This window comes from Melanotaenia boesemani, chromosome 7 (genome assembly GCF_017639745.1).
Source record: "Melanotaenia boesemani isolate fMelBoe1 chromosome 7, fMelBoe1.pri, whole genome shotgun sequence".
NCBI classification, from domain to species: domain Eukaryota; kingdom Metazoa; phylum Chordata; class Actinopteri; order Atheriniformes; family Melanotaeniidae; genus Melanotaenia; species Melanotaenia boesemani.
In genome coordinates, this window is record NC_055688.1 from 29526104 (window position 1) to 29547124 (window position 21021).

At 38.3% G+C, this 21021-nt stretch overlaps 2 protein-coding genes across 3 annotated transcripts; both read left to right on the forward strand.

The window, feature by feature from the left end:
* Positions 1 to 1210: 1210 nt before the first annotated feature.
* On the forward strand, positions 1211 to 12834 carry LOC121643295 (probable ATP-dependent RNA helicase DDX41). 2 transcript variants are annotated; one of them, XM_041990652.1, is made up of 17 exons: positions 1211 to 1391; positions 5149 to 5244; positions 6286 to 6436; positions 6557 to 6631; positions 6742 to 6802; positions 6891 to 7027; positions 7124 to 7196; positions 7301 to 7454; positions 8217 to 8353; positions 8590 to 8752; positions 9195 to 9326; positions 9429 to 9500; positions 11095 to 11191; positions 11461 to 11610; positions 11730 to 11801; positions 12157 to 12267; positions 12463 to 12834. In XM_041990652.1, the coding sequence occupies exons 1-17, from the start codon at positions 1365 to 1367 to the stop codon at positions 12597 to 12599; spliced, it is 1845 nt and encodes a 614-aa protein (XP_041846586.1). In that variant the 5' UTR covers positions 1211 to 1364; the 3' UTR covers positions 12600 to 12834. The 2 variants fall into 2 exon arrangements, with proteins under 2 accessions (XP_041846586.1, XP_041846587.1); XM_041990653.1 differs by having other exon boundaries at positions 1211 to 1386; positions 5147 to 5244.
* A 34-nt stretch (positions 12835 to 12868) lies between these two features.
* On the forward strand, positions 12869 to 21013 carry dok3 (docking protein 3). The gene is made up of 5 exons (XM_041990654.1): positions 12869 to 13236; positions 16769 to 17071; positions 17334 to 17424; positions 19160 to 19338; positions 19613 to 21013. Exons 1-5 carry the CDS (start codon positions 13180 to 13182, stop codon positions 20444 to 20446), a joined length of 1464 nt encoding a protein of 487 aa, XP_041846588.1. The 5' UTR covers positions 12869 to 13179; the 3' UTR covers positions 20447 to 21013.
* The last annotated feature ends 8 nt before the right edge of the window (positions 21014 to 21021 follow it).

Below are 21021 nucleotides of genomic sequence, written 5' to 3' on the forward strand. Positions count from 1 at the left end.
ACAAGACAATATTTTCACTTATTACACCCCTCAAGGAAGCATCAAAGATGGCAGTTGTACCGATTTTACTAACAAGGAGGCTGCAGAGCCCCTGTTGGTTGGTTTTAAATTGGAATAACTGCCAAATTTTAATTGTAATCAGCAAACAGCTTAGAAAAAACAAATGAAATGATAAACACTTGGATCTACCTGCTAAACTTGTCTTGTGATGAAAACAAAGCATGAATGTTTTAACCGTTAATATGCCAACAACGCTAATATAATCTTTTTTAAATTATTAATTTAATTTGTACTTTTAGCCCATGGGAGGCATCTTAAAAATAAAACAAATCAATTATTCGTGCAAACGTGCCCCCTTGCATGATGCAAAACTCTCCCTCCCAGGACTCTACTGGGAGAAATTCAATGTGTGTGTTGCTTGAGTGTCCGTCCACCTCTGGTGTTAAGTTATGAGCTGTTATCTCAGTGATATCTAATTCACAGATCTGTTGAAGTACTTTAACATGAAGTTCAACCCCAACATCGCAGCATATTTTAACCATTCTGCAATGTTATGCCAATGAAACCATGACATCTTTGTTTGACGCTTCGTTCAAATGCTTGTACATAATGAGTGGATATTTTTGGCTCATTCAAGCCTTTGTCATGCGTTTTGAGGGTTGTGTGTGTGCGTGAGCTTAATTGTCAACCATACTGATCTCTTACTTGTACTGTGATCTTCGTGGCACCCTCTTCCTGAGCTAAACCTGTCTAAAGCCCCAGTCTTGATTACCTTTTGATGACAATTATCATAGAGGAAAAGGTTTGGACAAAAGCCTTAGGTTTTACACCAGTGTCAATGTTCTAGCTGATGGCTTTCATGAAGATGGATGCTTTTTTTAATATGTGCTTAGATTTTTTTTTAATATACCATCTCTGATGCTTTCCAGGTTATACTCAATTAGAGAAGAATATCTTAATGTTTCGAATGTAGATTTATACTATACCAATAACAGCCAAGTGTATGTTGGCTTGTTTCTTTTTTAATTCACTTTTGATACTGTGAAAATCTTTCGTTCAGAAAGATTAAAACAATACCGTTTGACAAAAAATAAAGTGTGGTGTGTGCTTTCTAAGATTATCATTTTGGTTTGGTATTCATGACAACTACATCTGTACAGTGTGCATCTCCAGCGTCACCGTGTGTCGCTCCGACTTGGTAGGAAAATGCGATTCTGTAAGGTTTGCCTCCTCTAGCGCTCCGTACGGACTCAAACCTTCCGCTAAAGCATGCTGTTTATGTATTTATTGATTTGTGTGGCTAATATTTGATATACAGCTATCGGTTAAAGCGCACATAAAACTTTACAGAATAAGTAAAAACAATGGAGACCGAAAATCGAAATAAAAAGGTAAGTTAAGTGCATTACAGTGCCGTAACATTGGGAGCTAGCAAATGTTAGCTAGCTAATGAGAATTTAGCTTCATTGTTAAATCCAATAAGCCGTTAAAAGCACTTTGAACAAGCGAATGAACGTCTTTTTTAAAAGTGTTTGAAAAACAGAAGGACTAATTATTTACTTTATTTTACCTGTGTTCATGTAGACAGTAGGATTAGCCTTGAAAGTCCTACAACAACCTTAGTAAATACGCAACGATGACGTTTATGGAAACGAGAGTTAAAACAACTCAATATAGGTTTAGTCAGATATAAAAATGGGTTTACATTTAATTGCCGAAATGCTTAAGGTATAGTGCCCGAGAACAACACGGTTTTTCGTGTTACATTAGAGCATTTCTAAGTTATTTAGTTATTTTTCTTATTCTGTGCTGTAACACTGCAGTTTCCCAATCTGGGATCGCTGAAGTACGTCTGTTGTTGTGAGTTGAGACATTTATGATGTATATAAAAACAGGCTTATGGCTAATGATTTGCAAATCTCATAAACCCATATTTTATTCCCAATAAAACATAATCAACATGCCAGATTTTGAAACTGAGACATTTAATATCAGCTCATTTTGAAATATATGTCAGCAACATATCAGAAAAGTTGGAACAAGGTGATGTTTACCATTGTGTACCATACCTTATTATTTTAGCAACTGTCTGCAAACATCTGGAAAGTGAGGGAACCAATTCCTGGAGTTTAAGGAGAGGAATGTGTCCCATTCTTGTCCGATGCAGGATTCTAGCTATTCGGTAGTCCTGGAACTTTATTATAGGATTTTTATGTTTTGTAATGCACCAAATGTTTTTGACTGGTGAAAGGTCTGGACTGTGGGCAGGCCAGTTAAGCACCTGGACTCCTTCAAAGCCATGCTTTTTGGGATGGATACAGGACGTGGTTGAGTAGGGCTGGGCAATATATCGAGATTTTCAAATATATCGAGACTTTATCAGACGCAATATAGAAAGAAGCAATATCGTTTATATCGAGATAGCTTGTTTTGAGTTAAAAGCATCTTTTCTTTTGCATTTTGCACAGCTGTATTTTTGTTATGGTCATTGAAAAGTATTTTTAATTTATTTTGTTTTAGGAGCATTTAATATCAAGGTACTTTAATTTCAGTCAGCTGTTTTAATGTACATGTGCTGCTGATCCTTAATAAAAGTATATTTGGCACTAAAGGCTGTAAATTAGAACTGTCTTTTTGGTTACTTGACAATATATATATATATATATACCGTATATCGTGATTCAGGTAAAAAAATATCAAGATATAAGATTTGGTTCATATCGCCCACCCCTATGGTTGAGCATAATTTTGATATAATTTGAAATATTCAAGGTCTTCCCTTGAAGAGATGCCGTCTGGATGGGAGCAGGTGCTTTGATACCCGTATGCATTTTTCATCATTGATGGTGCCTTCACAAAATGTGTTAGGTGTCCATGCCATTGATTCTAATGCAACAACGTACCTTCAGATGTGCAGACTTTTAAACTATCTGCTGATAACAAGCTGGATAGTGCCTCTGCCCTTTAGTCTGCAGGACATTGATCCATCAGACCACAGACTATTTTCCATTTTGATTCAGACCATTTTAAATGAGCTTTGTCCCTGATACAATGGAAGCCAGATCAGTGAACCTTTGCCCACCTTTACATCTGAGAAGCTCAACGTATGTGAAAATGCTCCTTTTATACCAACTCATGTTACTAACCTGTTGCCAGTTAACTGTAAGTAGTTGTCAAATGCTCCTTCAGTTGATATGGACCTCTTGCCAGTTGCGCTTCCATCTTTTTGTTGCCCATTTTCCAACTATTTTTTAGATGTGTTGCTGCCATCAAATTCAAAATGAGTTCATATTTTCCAGGAAATAGTCAAATGTCTCAGTTTACACATCTGAGATGTTGTTTGTGTTCTATTGAGAATAAAATATGGGTTTATAAGATTTGAAAGCTTATTGGAGTCTGTTTTTATTTGCATTTTTCATAATGCCCTCCTTTTTGGAAATTGGGCTTTTATATGGACTAAGTATACTTTTACTGCATCCATAGAAATCTAGAGACTAATTAGTTGACACTTTCTGCTTATCAAATGGTTAACTTGTTTTTTTTTTTTGTTGTTGTTTGTTTTTTTTCTGATTTGCAAAAACATTTGCTGATTTGTGTGTAAACTGAAACAAATACACTGATTTTAGAAAAGCAATCACTGCCATTCATTAGGATGGGAAAACAAACAATTTTTTATTTTATAGTAGAACAGTAAATATAATTATATTCAAGTGGAAATATTCTAGACAAGTTGCCAATCTTTGCAGGACTGGGCATCTCAAAAAAAAAAAAAAAAAAAAAAAAACAGAAAAGCTGCATCTCAGACCTTACAGACTTCAGTTAGCAATCTAAATATGTTATATATTAGAGTTCATGAAAGTACCATTTAAAAATAGAAGACTATGAGTATGGCTTGTTATGAGGGGAATTGCTGTTCTTTAAAAAGAAAGTGGCACAGATTGTCAACATAAACACTTCACATCATCAAATACAGTGGTGGAAGTGTTATGATTACTCATCTCACAGTCATGATGAACTCCTTTGTATACCAAAGTATTCTTGAGTCAAAGCCTTGCTAAAATTCTGTCATACAGCAAGATAATTATCCCAAGCAAAGCAGCAAAACTACAATAGAATAACTGAATATAAAACAGAATCATGGTGATGCAAATGCCTTTTCAAAGTCAAGACCTCAGTGTGATTGTAATGCTGTGATTGGACTTTGAGAGAACTGTGAATAAATAATGCCTGCAAACCTCTATGTACTGAACTAAAGATGTAAAATGGCTCCTTCACCTTATGTGAGAAGATGTACATAAATTATTTAGAGTTATCTAAGATTGTATTCACTTCATTTTCAAACCTAGTAAGGACCAGACGATTTATTATGTATACCTGCATAAAACTTTGGTTTCAAAGAGTTTTTATTTTGTTTGTTAATTTGTTTTTTTAGAAATATGTATGAATATTAATGTTACAACCCCAGCTCAGCTAGGGAAAAGGGAGTGGCAACATTAAGGACAAGAACTTATATTTTCAAGGTACAGTGGTTCATTAAAAAAATTAATAAGAGTAAAATAATACAATCTGAAAACAAAAGACAAAGAAACCCCAAATCCAAAACATACAACAGGAGTACTATACTAGTGCTTACTGGCAGCTAGTAGTTGTTAAACCAAGAACAAATGACAAAACTTCAGATTAACTGGTCATCATAAGTCTTTTCACAACCTCAACTATGTTTAGAGGCTAGCAAAAACGCACAGTCACAAGTCCTAAGACTTCCAATGGCAAGTTGCCCTGAATGATTGTCTGCAGCTTGCTTCAGTAGTGGAGCCCCAGGTGGACATCAGACGCTTGGGGCAGTCACAGGCGGGAGATGGCAGCCAGCCATTCGCAGACAGGTGATGGCACAGCCAGCTACTTGTAGAGGGGATCCAGACAGCCAACCAATCACCTTGTTGCAACCAAATACAAACATTTGAGCACATACAAAAGACCAAGGCCTAGGGTCATAACGCCTCTAAACTAAAAGTTTATGACAAAGACTAAACACAAAAGGCAAAAACACTTTGCACTTTGAGTGTCTTTCATATTACTTGTTTTATCCTTAAATCTGGTTTACTGCTAGGCTCCAACCTTGAAAAACTGTGATTTCTTTTTCCACAGCGATCCTATGGAGAGGATGGAAACTCTGGCTCAGAACGATCAGAGGATGACGATTATGTTCCATATGTTCCAGTGAAAATAAGAAAACAGCAAATGGTAAGTTATTGTGCCTTTTTTTGCTCAGAAATTTAGAAACAGACGCTATAGACCAGGGGTGTCCAAACTCAGACCTCATGAGCTGCTGTCCTACAGGTTTTTGATGTTTTCTGCTGCAGCTCACCTCAATCAGATTAATGGTTCGATATACTTGAGCAGAACTTAACAACAAGTTGTTGGTAGGGCCATTTAATTTGAACTGAACTGATGCAACTTTATTTATAACACACTTTAAAAACAAGTTGAACAAAGTGCTACAATGTGCAACATAACATCAGTGTGTGTCAGGTGTGTTGAATCAGGGAGATATCTAAAACCTGCAGGATTACGGCCCTTGAGGACCAGAGCTGCACACCCCTGTTCTAGACCATCCATTCCACTGATTTAGTATCTAGGCCAGTAATCAGTTTTTCAAACAGATCTATCAATCTATATGAATTGAATGAATTAATTATTTTTTTATTTCAAATGAACAAAAGAGAAAATATATACCAAAAGAAAATAATGAAAAGGAGAAAAAAATGATTGCATCATCAAATTATAACATAAAGAAGTTCGAAACAGTTTGAAAAAGAAGTGGGAAGAAGTATACTTTTTGGGGAAAATACCTCCCCTTTCATCATCACCACCACCATCATCATCATCATGCTTTATATATATCTATGTACCACATAATATCCATATGCTTCATAATTATCAAATTAATATATATACAACCTAAATATCCATACCAATAAATTCTACACCCATAAAAATATTTAAAACATGCATTTTAGATTATAGATTATTAGGTTATTATAGATTATAGCCTCCTTCCCTTTCTATGAACATTCTCTGAATATTTTTTGGTAATAGATCATTTTATTGCTGGATAATGTGTGTGTGCGTATGTGTGTGTTTGTGTGTGAGTGTGAGGACCAGGAATCTGAACCAGACACATTGTATCAAAGTCCCTGGTGCATGCATATTAGTAAGGTCTCTCAATGTCACTCCTTTAGCTTATATGCAAATTCAAAGCACCTTTGGACATTTGCTTCACAGCTGCAGAAGATGTTACGTGTGCGAGGAAAGGCAGTGGACGAAGAGCAAAAAGACAGCGGGGAGGAGCAGAGAGATGAGGAAGAGGGTCTGGGCCCACGCTCCAATATTAGCCTCCTTGATCAACATCAGCACCTCAAAGAAAAAGCAGAAGGTATGCTCTAGTGGTTCAAAGTAGACCCACTCTGTATTATTTTATTTTATTAAATTCTTTAATTTAATACCATGATATGAGTTCTTCATTGTCTCAGTGGTTTCATGATTGTGCTTACAGCCCGTAAGGAGTCTGCCAAAGAGAAGCAGCTTAAGGAGGAGGAAAAGATTCTTGAAAGTGTTGCAGAAGGCAGAGGTAGAGTAATTCTGTCAAGTCCCTGTAAAGTCATGCTGAATTATTGACCAGATTTCTAAACATTAAGATGCCAAAACTAATTGAGCCCACTTTTAACTCTCATCCGTTAGCTCTGATGTCTGTGAAGGAAATGGCCAAAGGTATCATATATGATGATCCCATAAAAACAAGGTGAGACCTTTATCAGTTAAATTCTATAAAATCTATCTGATCAATTTTTTTCCATGTAGTATTCATCTAACCGGAATCTTCTGTTTAGCTGGAAGGCACCACGCTACATCCTGAATATGCCGGACACCAGACATGAACGCGTCAGGAAGAAATTCCATATCCTCGTTGATGGAGATGGCATTCCTGCTCCCATCAAAAGCTTCAGGGAGATGAAGTTTCCCCCAGGTGAAAACCACACCCTTGATCCCATTCTGCCTTTTTTAATGAAGCCTTCAGCGGTCTCACATATAACAACAAAGTCTTGTTTTATTGTGTTTGCAGCCATTTTGAAAGGTTTGAAAAAGAAGGGAATTGTGCACCCAACACCAATCCAGATTCAAGGAATCCCCACAGTGTAAGTGCAGCACATGGGATTAAAATACATACAGTTTACTGTAAATAACTTGTAAAGATTAAATACGCATAAACTGTTTAGGAGCTCACCGTGTTTGTGTGTAGGCTGTCAGGTCGAGACATGATTGGCATCGCCTTCACTGGGTCTGGAAAGACTTTGGTCTTCACTCTGCCGATCATTATGTTCGCCTTGGAGCAGGAGAAAAGGTTGCCTTTCTTCAAAAGAGAAGGACCATATGGACTCATCATCTGTCCTTCAGTAAGACATTTTACAAATATAGTTGGTGCTGTTAAACCACAGCAGGAGAAAGGGGATGCAAAAAGTGCAAGTGGGGTGGAAATATTGATGGAAATATGGGGTTTCTGTCATGTTAAAAGAAAGGCTTCAACTATTTTTATTGGTGTAGAATTGAATGAAAATATAAATCATTGTGTTTTGTTCATTTCTGCAAACACTGGTCCACCTTGCAGCCTATCATATTCCATCACCTTGTTTCTCCTGTAGCCCAGAACAAACTGGCTCAGTAGAGAGCTATTTGCATTATGGTTGGCCAGTGTTTTTTCTCTTGTAGTCTTTGAAAGTATGATGATCCAAGCAATCTGTAACTTGGCTACTGTTATTAAACCCAACCCACTGCTCCTTTAACATCTTGTTAATTTAGTTCTGTCTCAAAATGTTATGTTGCTGTATATGTATTTTTTTTCTAGACCAACAGAGGAATAATATATTTTTGTAAGATTTAATCTGTCCCTGAAATGAGTATTGCTGAGGGAAACATCTCTTACATGGGTTTCTAAATATCTAGTTATACAAAGCCAAAATTGGCTTGCGTGGCCAGATGCACATCAGAAAAATGAGAAAATGTTTGTCCCTGTAGTGTTTCCTCCAAACTATTATGAAGCTGGAAATGTCCATTTCAGTCAGTATATAATACCATTAGCTTGGAGAAACATTATTTAGCTTATACCCACAGCCCCTTAAAGCATGTGTGATATTAGTATCACTTCTTTTTGATTTCAGAGAGAGTTGGCGAGGCAAACACATGGCATCATAGAGTATTACTGCAAGCTGCTGGAGGAGGAAGGAGCTCCTCAGCTGCGCACTGCCCTCTGCATCGGAGGAATGTCTGTCAAGGAGCAGATGGAGGTAGTGAAACAGTAAGTAAGACTTATAGCTTGTTCTGGGGAGAAAAAAAAGTCTGAACTTTATCCAGAATTTCATGTTTAGTTGGCAACAAGAAAAGCATCTTGATTGAACAAAGAGGAAATTTTCCTGTCATATTGTGTTAAATAAATTATATTACTGTGTGAGAAATGATTTGTTTGTTGTTTTAAAAAGCTAGAGTGTGCAGAAATCATTTAGGTTGATTTTCTGTGTTCCTTTTTTATTTCAGTGGCGTCCACATGATGGTTGCAACCCCTGGAAGATTGATGGACCTGCTGCAGAAGAAGATGGTCAGTCTTGACATTTGCCGCTACTTGGCTCTGGATGAAGCAGACAGGATGATTGACATGGGATTTGAAGAAGACATCAGGACCATCTTCTCTTATTTTAAGGTGACATTAACTGTCAATAATCATGTTACCATTGATGTAGTTTTCTGCTGCATTTATTCATTTATTTATGTTTTTTTAATCATGTGCATTTCTAGTTATTCCAAAGCTGGTAACATCAGCCATCGTCTTTAGTATGAACACAAAATGATTAAAGCTTGTCTTTAGTATTATCAGATAAACTACTATTTCTTTTTAAAATCCATTTTTTTCATACATAATTTGTATATGTGTTTTAAAAGTTATTGGAAATTACTGGCAACCTTTTTAAATGTTTACTTTCTTCTAGGTTTAGTTTTTCTCACACTGAATCTATGCAGAGGCAGCAAGACCAAGTATTTACTTCCAGCTAATACTCTCAGTCTGTTGATGCTGGATATTTTTTTATGATTGTATTCTTTTAATGAAAACAGTAGCCTTAATTGTTTTTCTTTTCCTTCTCTAGGGACAAAGGCAAACTTTGTTGTTCAGTGCTACTATGCCCAAGAAGATCCAGAACTTTGCTAAGAGTGCTCTGGTCAAACCGGTCACCATTAATGTGGGCAGGGCTGGAGCTGCCAGCTTGGACGTCATCCAAGTATGTTTGTCTTTCACTGAACCTTTTTCTCACACAAAAAAAACTATTTTGTGGACACACTTAGAAGATTTCATGAGTTTAATAGTTTTAATGTGTGTGCAGGAAGTGGAATACGTCAAAGAGGAAGCAAAGATGGTCTACCTCCTGGAGTGTCTCCAGAAAACACCACCTCCGGTAAGTACCTCCACATATTATCACACTTTAGGGTTTCCGACACATAGACCCATGTGTGGCGCAGCACTGCTGAATCAACTCCAAGCGCCACAGATTCAATCCCCCAAAATGCGATTTTGAAATAAAAAATTAAGGCGTCAAAAGAAATAGGTGTTAACGACGCTAACTAATTTAATAGCGTTAACATTTTTAACACTTTTAACACATTTAACGTATGCATGGCATGACAAGACCAAAACATGTCATTTCTCTGTTGTGACGGCGGGACATGGAAAACACCTGCACCTTTCCCCCGGAGTTTGCATAAACGTGGCCACTCTGTGGTCTTCTCTGTGTCTGCACAGCGCTCTGCCTCCTCACCTCGTTCCGTCCTGTTGTTCCATGATCAGCTGATTGTTTTTTTCTGTCGCAAGTACCGACACATATTTACCCCAAAATATTGTTTTTGGTCAGATCCTTCTCTAACAAAGCAGCTGACAGGTGGTAGAAAGGTTTTATACTTCAGCTATGCAGGGGCGGGTCTAGAAAAGATTTAATGGGGGGCCAGGCAGTGGTACAGACCAGGAAAAGGATTGCACAAATGAGACCTAGATTTTTATAAAAGTTTGAACTGATCATTACAGCTGAAGTGATCATCAAAGGTTAAAAAAAAACAGTGAAGAAAAACTTGTTAAAATGTTTTATTTTTATTTTTAATTTTTTTTTTTCAGTTGTTTACTTTGGGTGATCCTGCATTGTAGGAATTTTATCACTGCTGCACAGACTTACTTAGATAGACTTAGATAAAAAGGAAAACGTGTTAAGATCATCAGTTTTATCAGTGTTTCTTCATCAATATTGTCTATTTAACTTCAGTCGTCACATCTGCTGGTTTTATGACAGATGTTATCACCATAGAGACAGTTGGTGAGATGATGCTGTCTGAATTTTACATTATGGTCTAGAACATGGTAGAACAATGTATAGAAGTACATAACATGCTGCATTTACTGAACCTTGGACGTCTGGCATTTACCCAAGGGAAGGTCAATTAACATTACATATTTGAAAGCACTGGCTTAATATTTTTGTTGATACAATACAGTAAAAAAAGTAAATTGTGATTAATCTGATCCTTTGACAGCCCTTAAAAAAAATAAATAATTAAATTGTTCCGTTCATCCATTGTGCTTTTTCTCTCCATTATTCTGGCTTGTGCACACGCAGACACACAAAGAGAGAGAGAGAACGTGAGGTGGAAACAGATTAGTTCTCTTAGTTCTCTCTTCTCTTAAAGGACTTACTTTAAAGAATCATGATTGAGCTGAATAATTTAAAATGCTTCTTGTAGCTTTAAAATTGTCTCAGCAGGTGACTCTGATAAGCATACAGGTAAATATTTAACATGGCAGCTCAGAAAGTGTGTGTTTGAATGTCACCTGCTGCATACACCCCGATGACCGACTCCACGGACCACCTCAACACCGCCACACTCCATTCTCTCACTGGCACCAGGGCGGCCACAGATTTCTATCTGCTCTGTGGGAAACGCTGCACTTGCACACCTGAAAGTGTAAAATCAAATATTATCTCTAATATCTTTTTCCAATGACAGGTGCTGATATTTGCTGAGAAGAAAGCTGACGTAGATGCCATTCATGAATATCTGCTCCTTAAGGGTGTGGAGGCAGTGGCCATACACGGAGGAAAAGGTATGCAGGACTCTGTTCTGAGCACTGAAATCCAAAGGTATCAGCACATATTAACAGCACATGCAGAAGACTGTGGTGATTGAAGGGAATGTTCCAACTTAGTTCAGAGCTTTATTCTTTGGTTTTCATGTAGTTTCTCATGATTACCACCAGATGCCACACTACCTGCAAATGTCACAAGTTTACATGCAGCAAACGGCAAAGAAATGCTGATGTTGAAGTGATATTTGATAAGTGTGTTTTTTGTTTGTTTGGGTTTTTTTTTTCAGATCAGGAGGAAAGAACAAAAGCCATCGAAGCATTCAAAGAAGGGAAGAAGGATGTCTTGGTAGCTACAGATGTTGCCTCTAAGGGTTTGGATTTCCCAGCTATTCAACATGTAGTGAACTATGACATGCCTGAAGAGATAGAAAACTATGGTAAGAGTGTGTATAAATGAAATATGAAAACCTCTGTCTTCTTAAAATTGTTAAAATATAAATCAGTGGCTTTTCTTATTTATTTCTCAGTTTGGTTTGTTAAAATGTTCTTGTTTCAGTTCACAGAATTGGAAGAACTGGACGATCAGGCAAGACTGGCATTGCCACAACATTCATCAACAAAGGCTGTGGTAAGAAAACATTAATAAAAACATCTTATTATTTGCCAGTCAAACTTGTGTGTGTGCTCAGTGGTCAGGGTGAGATATTCATTGTGTTTTCATGGTGGAAGAAATTATATCACACATAACTATGAAAGCATCACAGTAACTATAGAAGCCTGGAAAAAGCAACATGATAAACAGGAGGGTAGAAAATGTGCAAAATGTACTTGTAACCAACATGTCAGTGGTTGGGGAAAAAAGTCCTACATGACTCAGAGAACCTGAGATTTTCTTTGGAACTTAGTGCAGTAACTTTTACTGACTTGTTTAAGTTGAATGACAGCAAGTCAACAGGAGGTGTGTGTCTTATATCTCCTAATAGACGAGTCAGTGTTAATGGATCTGAAAGCTCTGCTAGTTGAAGCCAAGCAGAAGGTTCCTCCAGTCCTCCAAGTACTCCAGACAGGAGATGAGACCATGCTGGACATCGGAGGTAAGTTGTTCATACAACATTTATTTTAATTTATTTATTTATTTTAAAAACCTATTTGCATATTTGTGTTGGACTCTTATCTTGCCATCTCTCGAGTTAGCCACTTTATAATCTCTCCTCATGACATATCTACATATCCAAGTGTTGAGTGTTTGCAAGCCTTTTCTTACATACATATTTCATGTGTTTTCACAGGAGAGAGGGGCTGTACATTCTGTGGTGGTCTTGGCCATCGTATTACAGACTGTCCCAAGCTGGAGGCCATGCAAACCAAGCAGGTCACTAACATCGGACGAAAAGACTACCTGGCTCATAGCTCAATGGACTTTTAAGAGCTTTTTCTTCAGATTAAAATCATCCATTGCTCAAAGGAAGTGAGAAATATTTCTGAGGAAGCTGTAGTTACGTGTCATGTCACTGAAGTAAGGAAGTGTATTTTATCATCATTTTACACAGTATGTTAGTTAGTTTTCCACCTTTTCCTTCCAGATGTTCTTTCTCTTTTGAACGCACCTTTGTAAGACAGTTTTGAAGCTCTAATTGTAAATAAATCCTCTATATTTGTTATTTATCTTTTGTGTTGTCTGGAAAATAGAAAGTCATGGCATCTGTTTTGCAAGGTGAGGAAGTTGCGTAAACGCAGAACAATGCAAAAGGAAGTTTGACTGAAGAAAACAGCGGCATGCAACTCGAGTACCATCATTTTGCAACAGTTAAGTTGCATATCAGATATACCTAGTTTTTTCTAGCTCTGAGAGGTACATAAGTTGGTAATGATATAAGACCTTTTTGTGACGTCAAGGAAACTCTTGAGCCACAAGCTCTCTAATTTTAACCTCACCAGTTCCGTGTTGGCCACACAGCAACAGCTGCTGTACAAGAGTGAGAAGATTGCAAACAAAGCTCACAAGCATGGAAGTCATCTTCAAGGAGGGGATGTTGTACCTTCAAGGGGCCAAGTTTGGAAAGGTGAGTTTTCTAGTGAGTCATCATTTGGGGTACAAGTTGAATTTATTTTTTATTATTAGTTACAGCAGTTGACTGATTCTGCCTTATCAGGCTAAAATTCTTGAGGATCTCACTTTTCCAACGGTGCAGTACTATCTACTAACATCATCTAAATTGTAAAATCTAATTTAGATGTTTAGTAGTTCTTAAACCGTATTCCGCATCCTGTTTTCAGTATTTTCTGAAAGTTGAAATGGCTTTCTTCATTAACCAAAGATAATTTTATTCAGTAGCTTTAAAACTTTTGCTGTAGAAACTGTTTGGGCTTTTTTTTTTTTCATGCTTTTTGAAGTTAAGTAAAACTGGGACCCACAACATCTCAAGTGGAGGTCGACAGTCCCTCATCCCCACTGTTCACAGAGTTGATGGGAGCACTGCTTCCCCTCCCTGAGTCACTGGATGGTGGACCAGAATCTCTTTGAAGCCATCTGTAAGTCATTCTCCATGTGCTCTCCGAACACTTGGTTGGCTACCTGACTGATAGAGGCTTGGAAGACGGCCCACTCGGACTCACTGTCCTCAGCCTTATTTGGGAGATGGTTGAAGCTCTGACAGAGAAGAGATTGAAACTCTTTCTGACAGAGGACTCCGCCAGACATTCCCGGCAGACCCTCACAAAACGTTTGGGCCTGCCAGGCCTGACTGGCATCCCCCCACCGTCTGAGCCAGCTCACCACTGGGTGGTAATCAGTTGGCAGCAGTTCAGGGTACCCATTCTTTTTGCAGTCCTTGGACAGAGCGTTCCTTTTGAGGGCTCTCTTGTTCTACTGGGAGACTTCACTGCTCACGTGGGCAAATACAGTGAGACCTGAAGGGGCGTGATTGGGAGGAACGCCCCCCCTGATCTGAATCTGAGTGGTGTTTCGTTATTGGACTTCCATGCTCATCATGGATTGTCCATAACGAACACCCTGTTCGAACATAAAAGCATCCACATGTGCACTTGGCACCAGGACATTCTAGGCCACTGCTCCATCAGGTGGTAAGCCCACAGGAGGGAGGGAGCCATGTCAGCCTTTCAGGCTGAACCCAACCGGGCCCACTGGGCAAAGGCCCGGCCACCAGGCACTTGCCCCCACGCCCAACATCCAGGCCTGGCCCCACAAGGGGGCCTCGATGTTTTGCCATGGGTGACCCTACCAGTGTCATAAAGACCTGGTAACATAGTTCCTACAATCTTTGGAAGGAAGCCCTCCACCTCGGTAAGGTGGCGGTTCAGGGAGGAGGGTTGTGGTTTGTATGTAGAGAAAATGTTGTTTTGATGTCTAATACTAGGAAAGCACAAATGATGCAAACTCCAAACAAACAGTCTGCAGCCATGATCTCTGAGCACCCTGACATAAAATAAATAAAAACTGATATTGGTAGATGACATTCTGTGTATTCTGAGATAATTTCATGAAAAGAACTTTCCTGCCACAGTTGGTCATAGAGGTGGATTGACCATGCTTTGGGCTTGTGTTTTACTCTATGTTACAGGATACCATAATTATGTACCAATAAATCCTAAAAGAGAAAGGCTTTTCAAGTGCCTCAAGCACACTCAGTCCTTTCGAGGCACTTGTTGGGTGACCCTTACCCCAGCTGACATCATCATTTGCTTTAAATGATTTTCTTTTTTCAGACCTTGAAGAAAAGTACTTTTAGTGGAAAGTATGCTTTAGGTCACACCTGCCAAGTGTTGTGGTTTTTGCAAAGAGTACAAACACTTTCTGTTAAACTAGAAAGGAGACATTTCTAACATGCTAAATATGTTCTCTATTCAACTCGATTAAACTCTAACTTTGCTTCCATACCCTTCTGCTTCATAACATTGACAAAAAAAACTCTCACTAGATTAAATAAAACTGTGAAGATGTGACCATGAACCAGCAGGTCACATTTACATGAGACTGTGTTGCTGTTTAAATTGCTAAACAAAAGTGGAACTTTGCAGCTGTGATATTTAGATCACTGCTGATATGTCAGATATATCTAATAACAGACTGGTTCCAGGATTCAGTACAATCATTTGCTAGGTTTGGGGCTGCTGTAGTTGTGCTGTGTTTCCTAAATTCAAACTGAACGTTACTTAATATTCTGTTGGTAGACAGAAACTTAATCAGCTGGCACACAGTGATCCAACAGTATTAACCACAGCACACAATTCAGCCTGTAAGACTGCAAGGTAACCTGTTTTTAAACAAGCTAAGAAAAAGTATGGCTCTGAATTATACACACCTTCTGATTCTCTAATGTCTTATAGTTGGAGGATTTTATGCACTTTAGAAAAAAAGTAAAGGGGGGGGATAAAATGCTTGGTAAAGCAGCCGAGCTCTGTGGTATTTTTAATTTCCATTATGGGTTTTATTGTCTTAAGGGGAATTCACACCAGGATAGTATGGGGGACTTTTGATTTTGATTGGGAGGGGATTTCTGAAAAATTTCACACCTAATGTTTTCTTGGTTTGTGTGCAAACTCCACTCAAGCGGACCAAACTGCCTGGACAAAGGCACATAGTTCAAACAACTGCTCGCTAATGGGTGATACTCCCCAAAACAACCATGGATCAATAATGAAAAAGTAGAAAGAAGAAAACTGGGCTCTTTGATTGGTCAGGACCAAAAGAGGAAATCTTTTTGCTTCTGCCGGCTCCTTCACCGCAAATACAGTAAACCGTGGAGCCACACCCTGTCTTGGGGCTTCTAATTTTACTGTGGTGTGCAGAACATACATGTTTTTCTGAAACACATGCTTTTGCCTCTGTTTATCCTCCTACCCAAACAAAACTACATCACTTCCTTCTTCTTGATGCTTTTTACAGCTGGCATACGTCACCTTTTTTTTTTTTGTCCACTGGATAGTCTATTTGCAAGTGAACTGAGACCCCAGGCTTTCAAGTGGACCAGTCTTCTTCTTTGGTCTACATCAGAGTGCAGTCGGTGTTAACCCTTCGCCAAATGAATCCTACTATCTGTGAAAGCAAACCATTCTCCCTTTAAAGGCGACCAAAGAGCTCCAGCGTAAATGTTGCTTAGAATTTCAAGATGATTTGAGTTGTTTGAGGATTCGTTGTCTACTAGTTTTCCAAATATAATTTGTTTGAAGTTATTGGACGGAGAGACCTGATCTCCTTGCAAAGTGCTAGTTAAAGTGAAGCTAGAAATTGCCACAGACAGCCTTTTATATATAGTGGAGGCTTTAAATGTGACTTTAAAGAAGTTTATCTTTTTCAGATTTTTAAATGAGATGTAAGGTCATTGGTTTTTCCCCACAAAAAGGAAACCTGACTTGCCTGCTGCTGTTAAGATATAAAAGTTAAAATTCAACATACTTATTGTTTTTTATAGTGGAAATATAAAAATGTGTGACATAATAGAAACTTCATACTTCTTGTAAATAAGGTATAGACAAAGAAGAATGGGATGGAGACTTCTAAACACAACTAAAGAGGTTTTTGAGTCTCAGTGGAAACCCATTTATCAGCTTTATTTTTCTCTCTCTTCTCCTCAGAAAACATGGCGAAAAATATGGGTGGTGCTTTTTAAGCCCAGCTGTACAGGGGTGGGCAGGTTGGAGTTCTATCCTGCATCTGACAGCACTTCTATTAGCGACCAGTTTAAATCCAGCCGGCAGAAAACCCAAGAAAGAAAAGTGGTGCGTCTAAGTGATTGCCTCAGTGTCACCCCTGCTGCTAAGGAGTCCTGCCCTGATGGCTGCACAGCTTTCTACTTAAACACTACCCGAAGCAAATACACCTTTGCCTCCAAAGAAAGCCAGGACTGGCTCAGTGCCCTCTCTCTTCTCGCCTTCCAGGTATCACTCATCTCCCTTCTTTCCTCTTGCCTTTGTCATATCAGCTTTTGAATTTGGGAAAGGTGAGGATAAAGCTTACCCACAGCTAGAGACAGATAAAATTATGAGGAAGTTAAAACAGTATCTTGAACTTCTGTTACTTCTCTAATTTTTGTGCTTGCACAAGCTGTGTTCTTGCTTGCATCTTACCACTTTGAAGTCATAAAACAATGATAAGAGAGAGGTGTACACTCCATGTGATGTTTACCATGCCTGTTTACAGAAGGATACTGGAGAATCAGCCAAAGGGGATTTTGAGGGAGGAAATGGCTTAACTATGGAGGAAAATGACCTTTACTCATCTTGGAAAAGAGGTAATGTTTTTATTGTTTGCCAGGGTAATTGTTAAGCTTTACGTTCAAGGCACCATCATCAAGGAGCTGTGTGAAAGTTATTTGTCAGGGAGAGAGGGCGTGATAAGATAGAAGGTGGTAAAGATAGATGAGATGGTTTTAAATAAAATTTTTTCTTAATCTAAATTTTATTTCCTACCTCACCTCCTTTTTGTTTTATTCTTCTTCCTTTGCATCAGTTTCTTTTTACCTGCAGCCATCACAGTAGTAAGCATAGAGCTAACAGAGACTAATGAAACAAATGCTCACAGTCACACTTGTTTAGAGTCACAAGTTAAACTAACAAGCATGATTTTAGACTGCATCATGATTTTTGAGTACCTGAAGAAAACCTGGGATCCTTCTTGTCTGAACTTTTATCAGGATCACAAATGATTACTCAGTCACACAGCTATGTTCTACATCATGCACATAATTTGTATCAGTTTTTGTTTAAGGAGGGGGCTCTTTAAGACTGCAAAAGAGTCAAAGAAAACTTGAAGGGAAAAAAAAGAAAAGAAAAAGAAAAGTTAAAACAAAATTGTCAGGATTTTTGTGTAAACTAAGTCCGGGCCTGCAAAACATAGGTCAGATAGGGTAAGAAAACCCCTGGCCCCTACTGGAAAAACCCCTTTTTATAGCTCAGTCTAGTGTAGCCTAAATGATAGTCAGGTCTCAAGGCAAAGCATTAAATATTACAAAACCAAAATATTTTTATCTATGTATATGTGCATATTTTTTCATGACATTCCTCACAAATTTTACCGTATTTTAGTATGTTTTTCCAAGCAGAGTCATCACCCATATTGTCTTCCTAACCTTAACAAAATAGTAAATACTTTACCATAAATCTTCCAAACACTGACTCAGGATAGGAACTCTTCAGATTAACATTTATGTATAAGCCTTCACCACCAAAACCCTCCATATTTCCATTTTTTGACAGCTGACTGTTTTTTACCTGTTAAAAGTTAAAAAACTGTCCTGATATTACAGTTTCAGAATTTCAGAAAATTGCTCGGTGCTTTATTCCTCTTCTCAGTAATTTTTGTCTTCTTTAACTTAAATTGTTATCAACATAGAAAGGATTGTTTTTTTTTCATTTTATTTCATTGTTATTTTTATTTTTACAGTTTATTAGATTGAGTCATTGTGTTTCTTTCCCTGTCAAACTGAACTGTAGCGCAGTCTGAGTTCACTTCACTTTGTGAGTACATATTTTCCCATACCACAGGGAATAATAGCCATCAGAATGATGATATACTGAATATAAATAGTCTGTTAATAAGAGCAAATTAGTGAATATATTATCTTTTTTTGTTATTATGGAAAAATACATCATAACATCATAAATCTGAACCATTTGCAGAAACTACAGACAAATATGTGAGCAACTCTAGACACTAATTTATTCAAACATGAAAGGCAGAATGTACTAGCATCAGCAAGCTCAGGCTTATAAAAATGCATTTCCTTTTATTTCCTAATGGATTACACTTCTGTACAATCCAGACAAGCCAATCACATGAAGGGATTAGTAAAATGCAAGCCATTTCAAATAACTTCTTCTGTTTTTTTGTCACTATGTAAATGTATTTGGTTTATATGTTTTTTTCTCTATTCACTTATTACTGCCCAGACCTCTTATTGAAAATTCTTTTTGAAGTTGGGTACACCACTCTAACCTTACTGTGTTATGATATTTTCTCGGGTCTAGCTCTTCCTTCAAACCACTACCACGTGAAGGTCCTGAGCACAGAAGCATCAAAGAGGCGCAACCTGGCTGGAGAGTATTTGGTGTGCCCCGATAAAGAGGCTCTGGTTCTGTCCACCGTCAATGGTGGGGTTATCACCCGCTGGCCATACAGGCTCTTGCGTAAATTTGGACAAGTTGAGGTAAAGTTTTTAAGTGATCTACATCACTAAAGGAAGAGATTGGGAAAAGTTTCAAGAGTTTGGAGAGACAATGAATTCATTTCTAATGTTTTACCTTTAATATGAAGCAGCAGTAAACTGCTGGTTGAAAACACTGGAAATCAGCTTTCTCCCAAGGCAATAAAATCTGATTTTCATCTCTTGTAAAGCTCACTAATGAACGCTTTACAATGCATTAATTATTCTCCTTTACAAAATCTCATAATAAGAAGTGCAATTTTGTGTTTGATTGCAGGGGGGATTCAGCATTGAAGCAGGCCGTCGCTGTGAGTCAGGAGAAGGAGTATTCATCTTCCTGACGCAACACGGTCCGGAGATCTTCCAGGCTATAGTCAAGCAGTGTTCATTGGAGAAGGAGCGATGTGTCCAGCATCGTAGTGCCAACAGACAATCATTATATGAAATTTCTCCACCCAGTCCTCCCAGAAATGTTGTCCTCCCACTCCCAACCCACTGGCTTGCCGCTTCTCCTGCCTACAATCCTACAGATGCCACCACCGACATGGAGGACAAGTCTGCTTGCCACTACTCTAACAGTAATGACGCCTCTATACAAAATACAGAGCAGTCATTTCTTATTGCACCCTCTCTCTCTGGCAGTAAGGAAGCACTAGTAGAGGAAGATGAGGATGAGGATGAAGTGTGTTCTTCCCTGGAAGCTATGCAGCTAGAAAACATCATGGAGGACAGCCTTTATTACAACTTGAGGAAACACACACCTCCTTTGACAAGAAAAACTGAGATGGCTAATTCAGATTGCATCTATTCTGAAGTGGCAAAATATGATTTTTCCTCGGATCCCCAGCCTTTCTTTTCAACCCTACCCCTACCCCAGCCCCCTCTTCTGCCCCCAGTGGACGACTACACAGAGCTAGAACACAGCACCCAGGCTCTGGATGAAGATGAGATGACGGAGACAAAGGAGGACATCGGCTCATGTGCTTGCGTCACCCCCTCAGAGGCTACCGGCACTTTTAAACAAAGGCTGGCAGAAATCATTTCTAAGGACCTGGCAAAGTTCCAGCCACCTCCTTCCTTTGGATCGTGTAGCCCCACATTTCCTCAGTAGGCTGTTGGTTAAAGACTATATGGAGCAATTTCAGCAGTGATAAACCATCATAAGGATTTTTCTTTTTTAGCTGCTATGAATTCCTTCCCTAAGAGTGCACAGTTAGGCAGTTTGTGCTTGCAGATGTGTTTTTCTTGTGTGAAAATGTGTCTGGAAGTCATATTTTCTTTGTGATGACTGCGGCTGCAAAACAGAAGATTCCTTTTGTTTTCTACTTATACATATATACTTTTAAAGTCATATAGCTAAGCTTGCTGCACCACTGCTGGGCTGTTTCATTACAGAAAGGCTTTGAAAAGATTAGGTCTCTTTATTGCGTGTAAGAAATTATATGGCATCTTTGGAATATACTTTCTTAGAAATAAACAAGATGATTTGGTCTCATACAGTGCTTACAAAAAGTTAGGAATAAGTTTGAATAAATCAAAAGTTCATGCTACACTGATGTTATATGTTATGAATGTACAACATTTAAGTAGAATTGTGCAATGGAAATTCATTCATCTCAAACAATTTAGCTATCAACAGTGGTGGGTACACCACAACATAATAAATATCAATGTGTCAATGTGTTA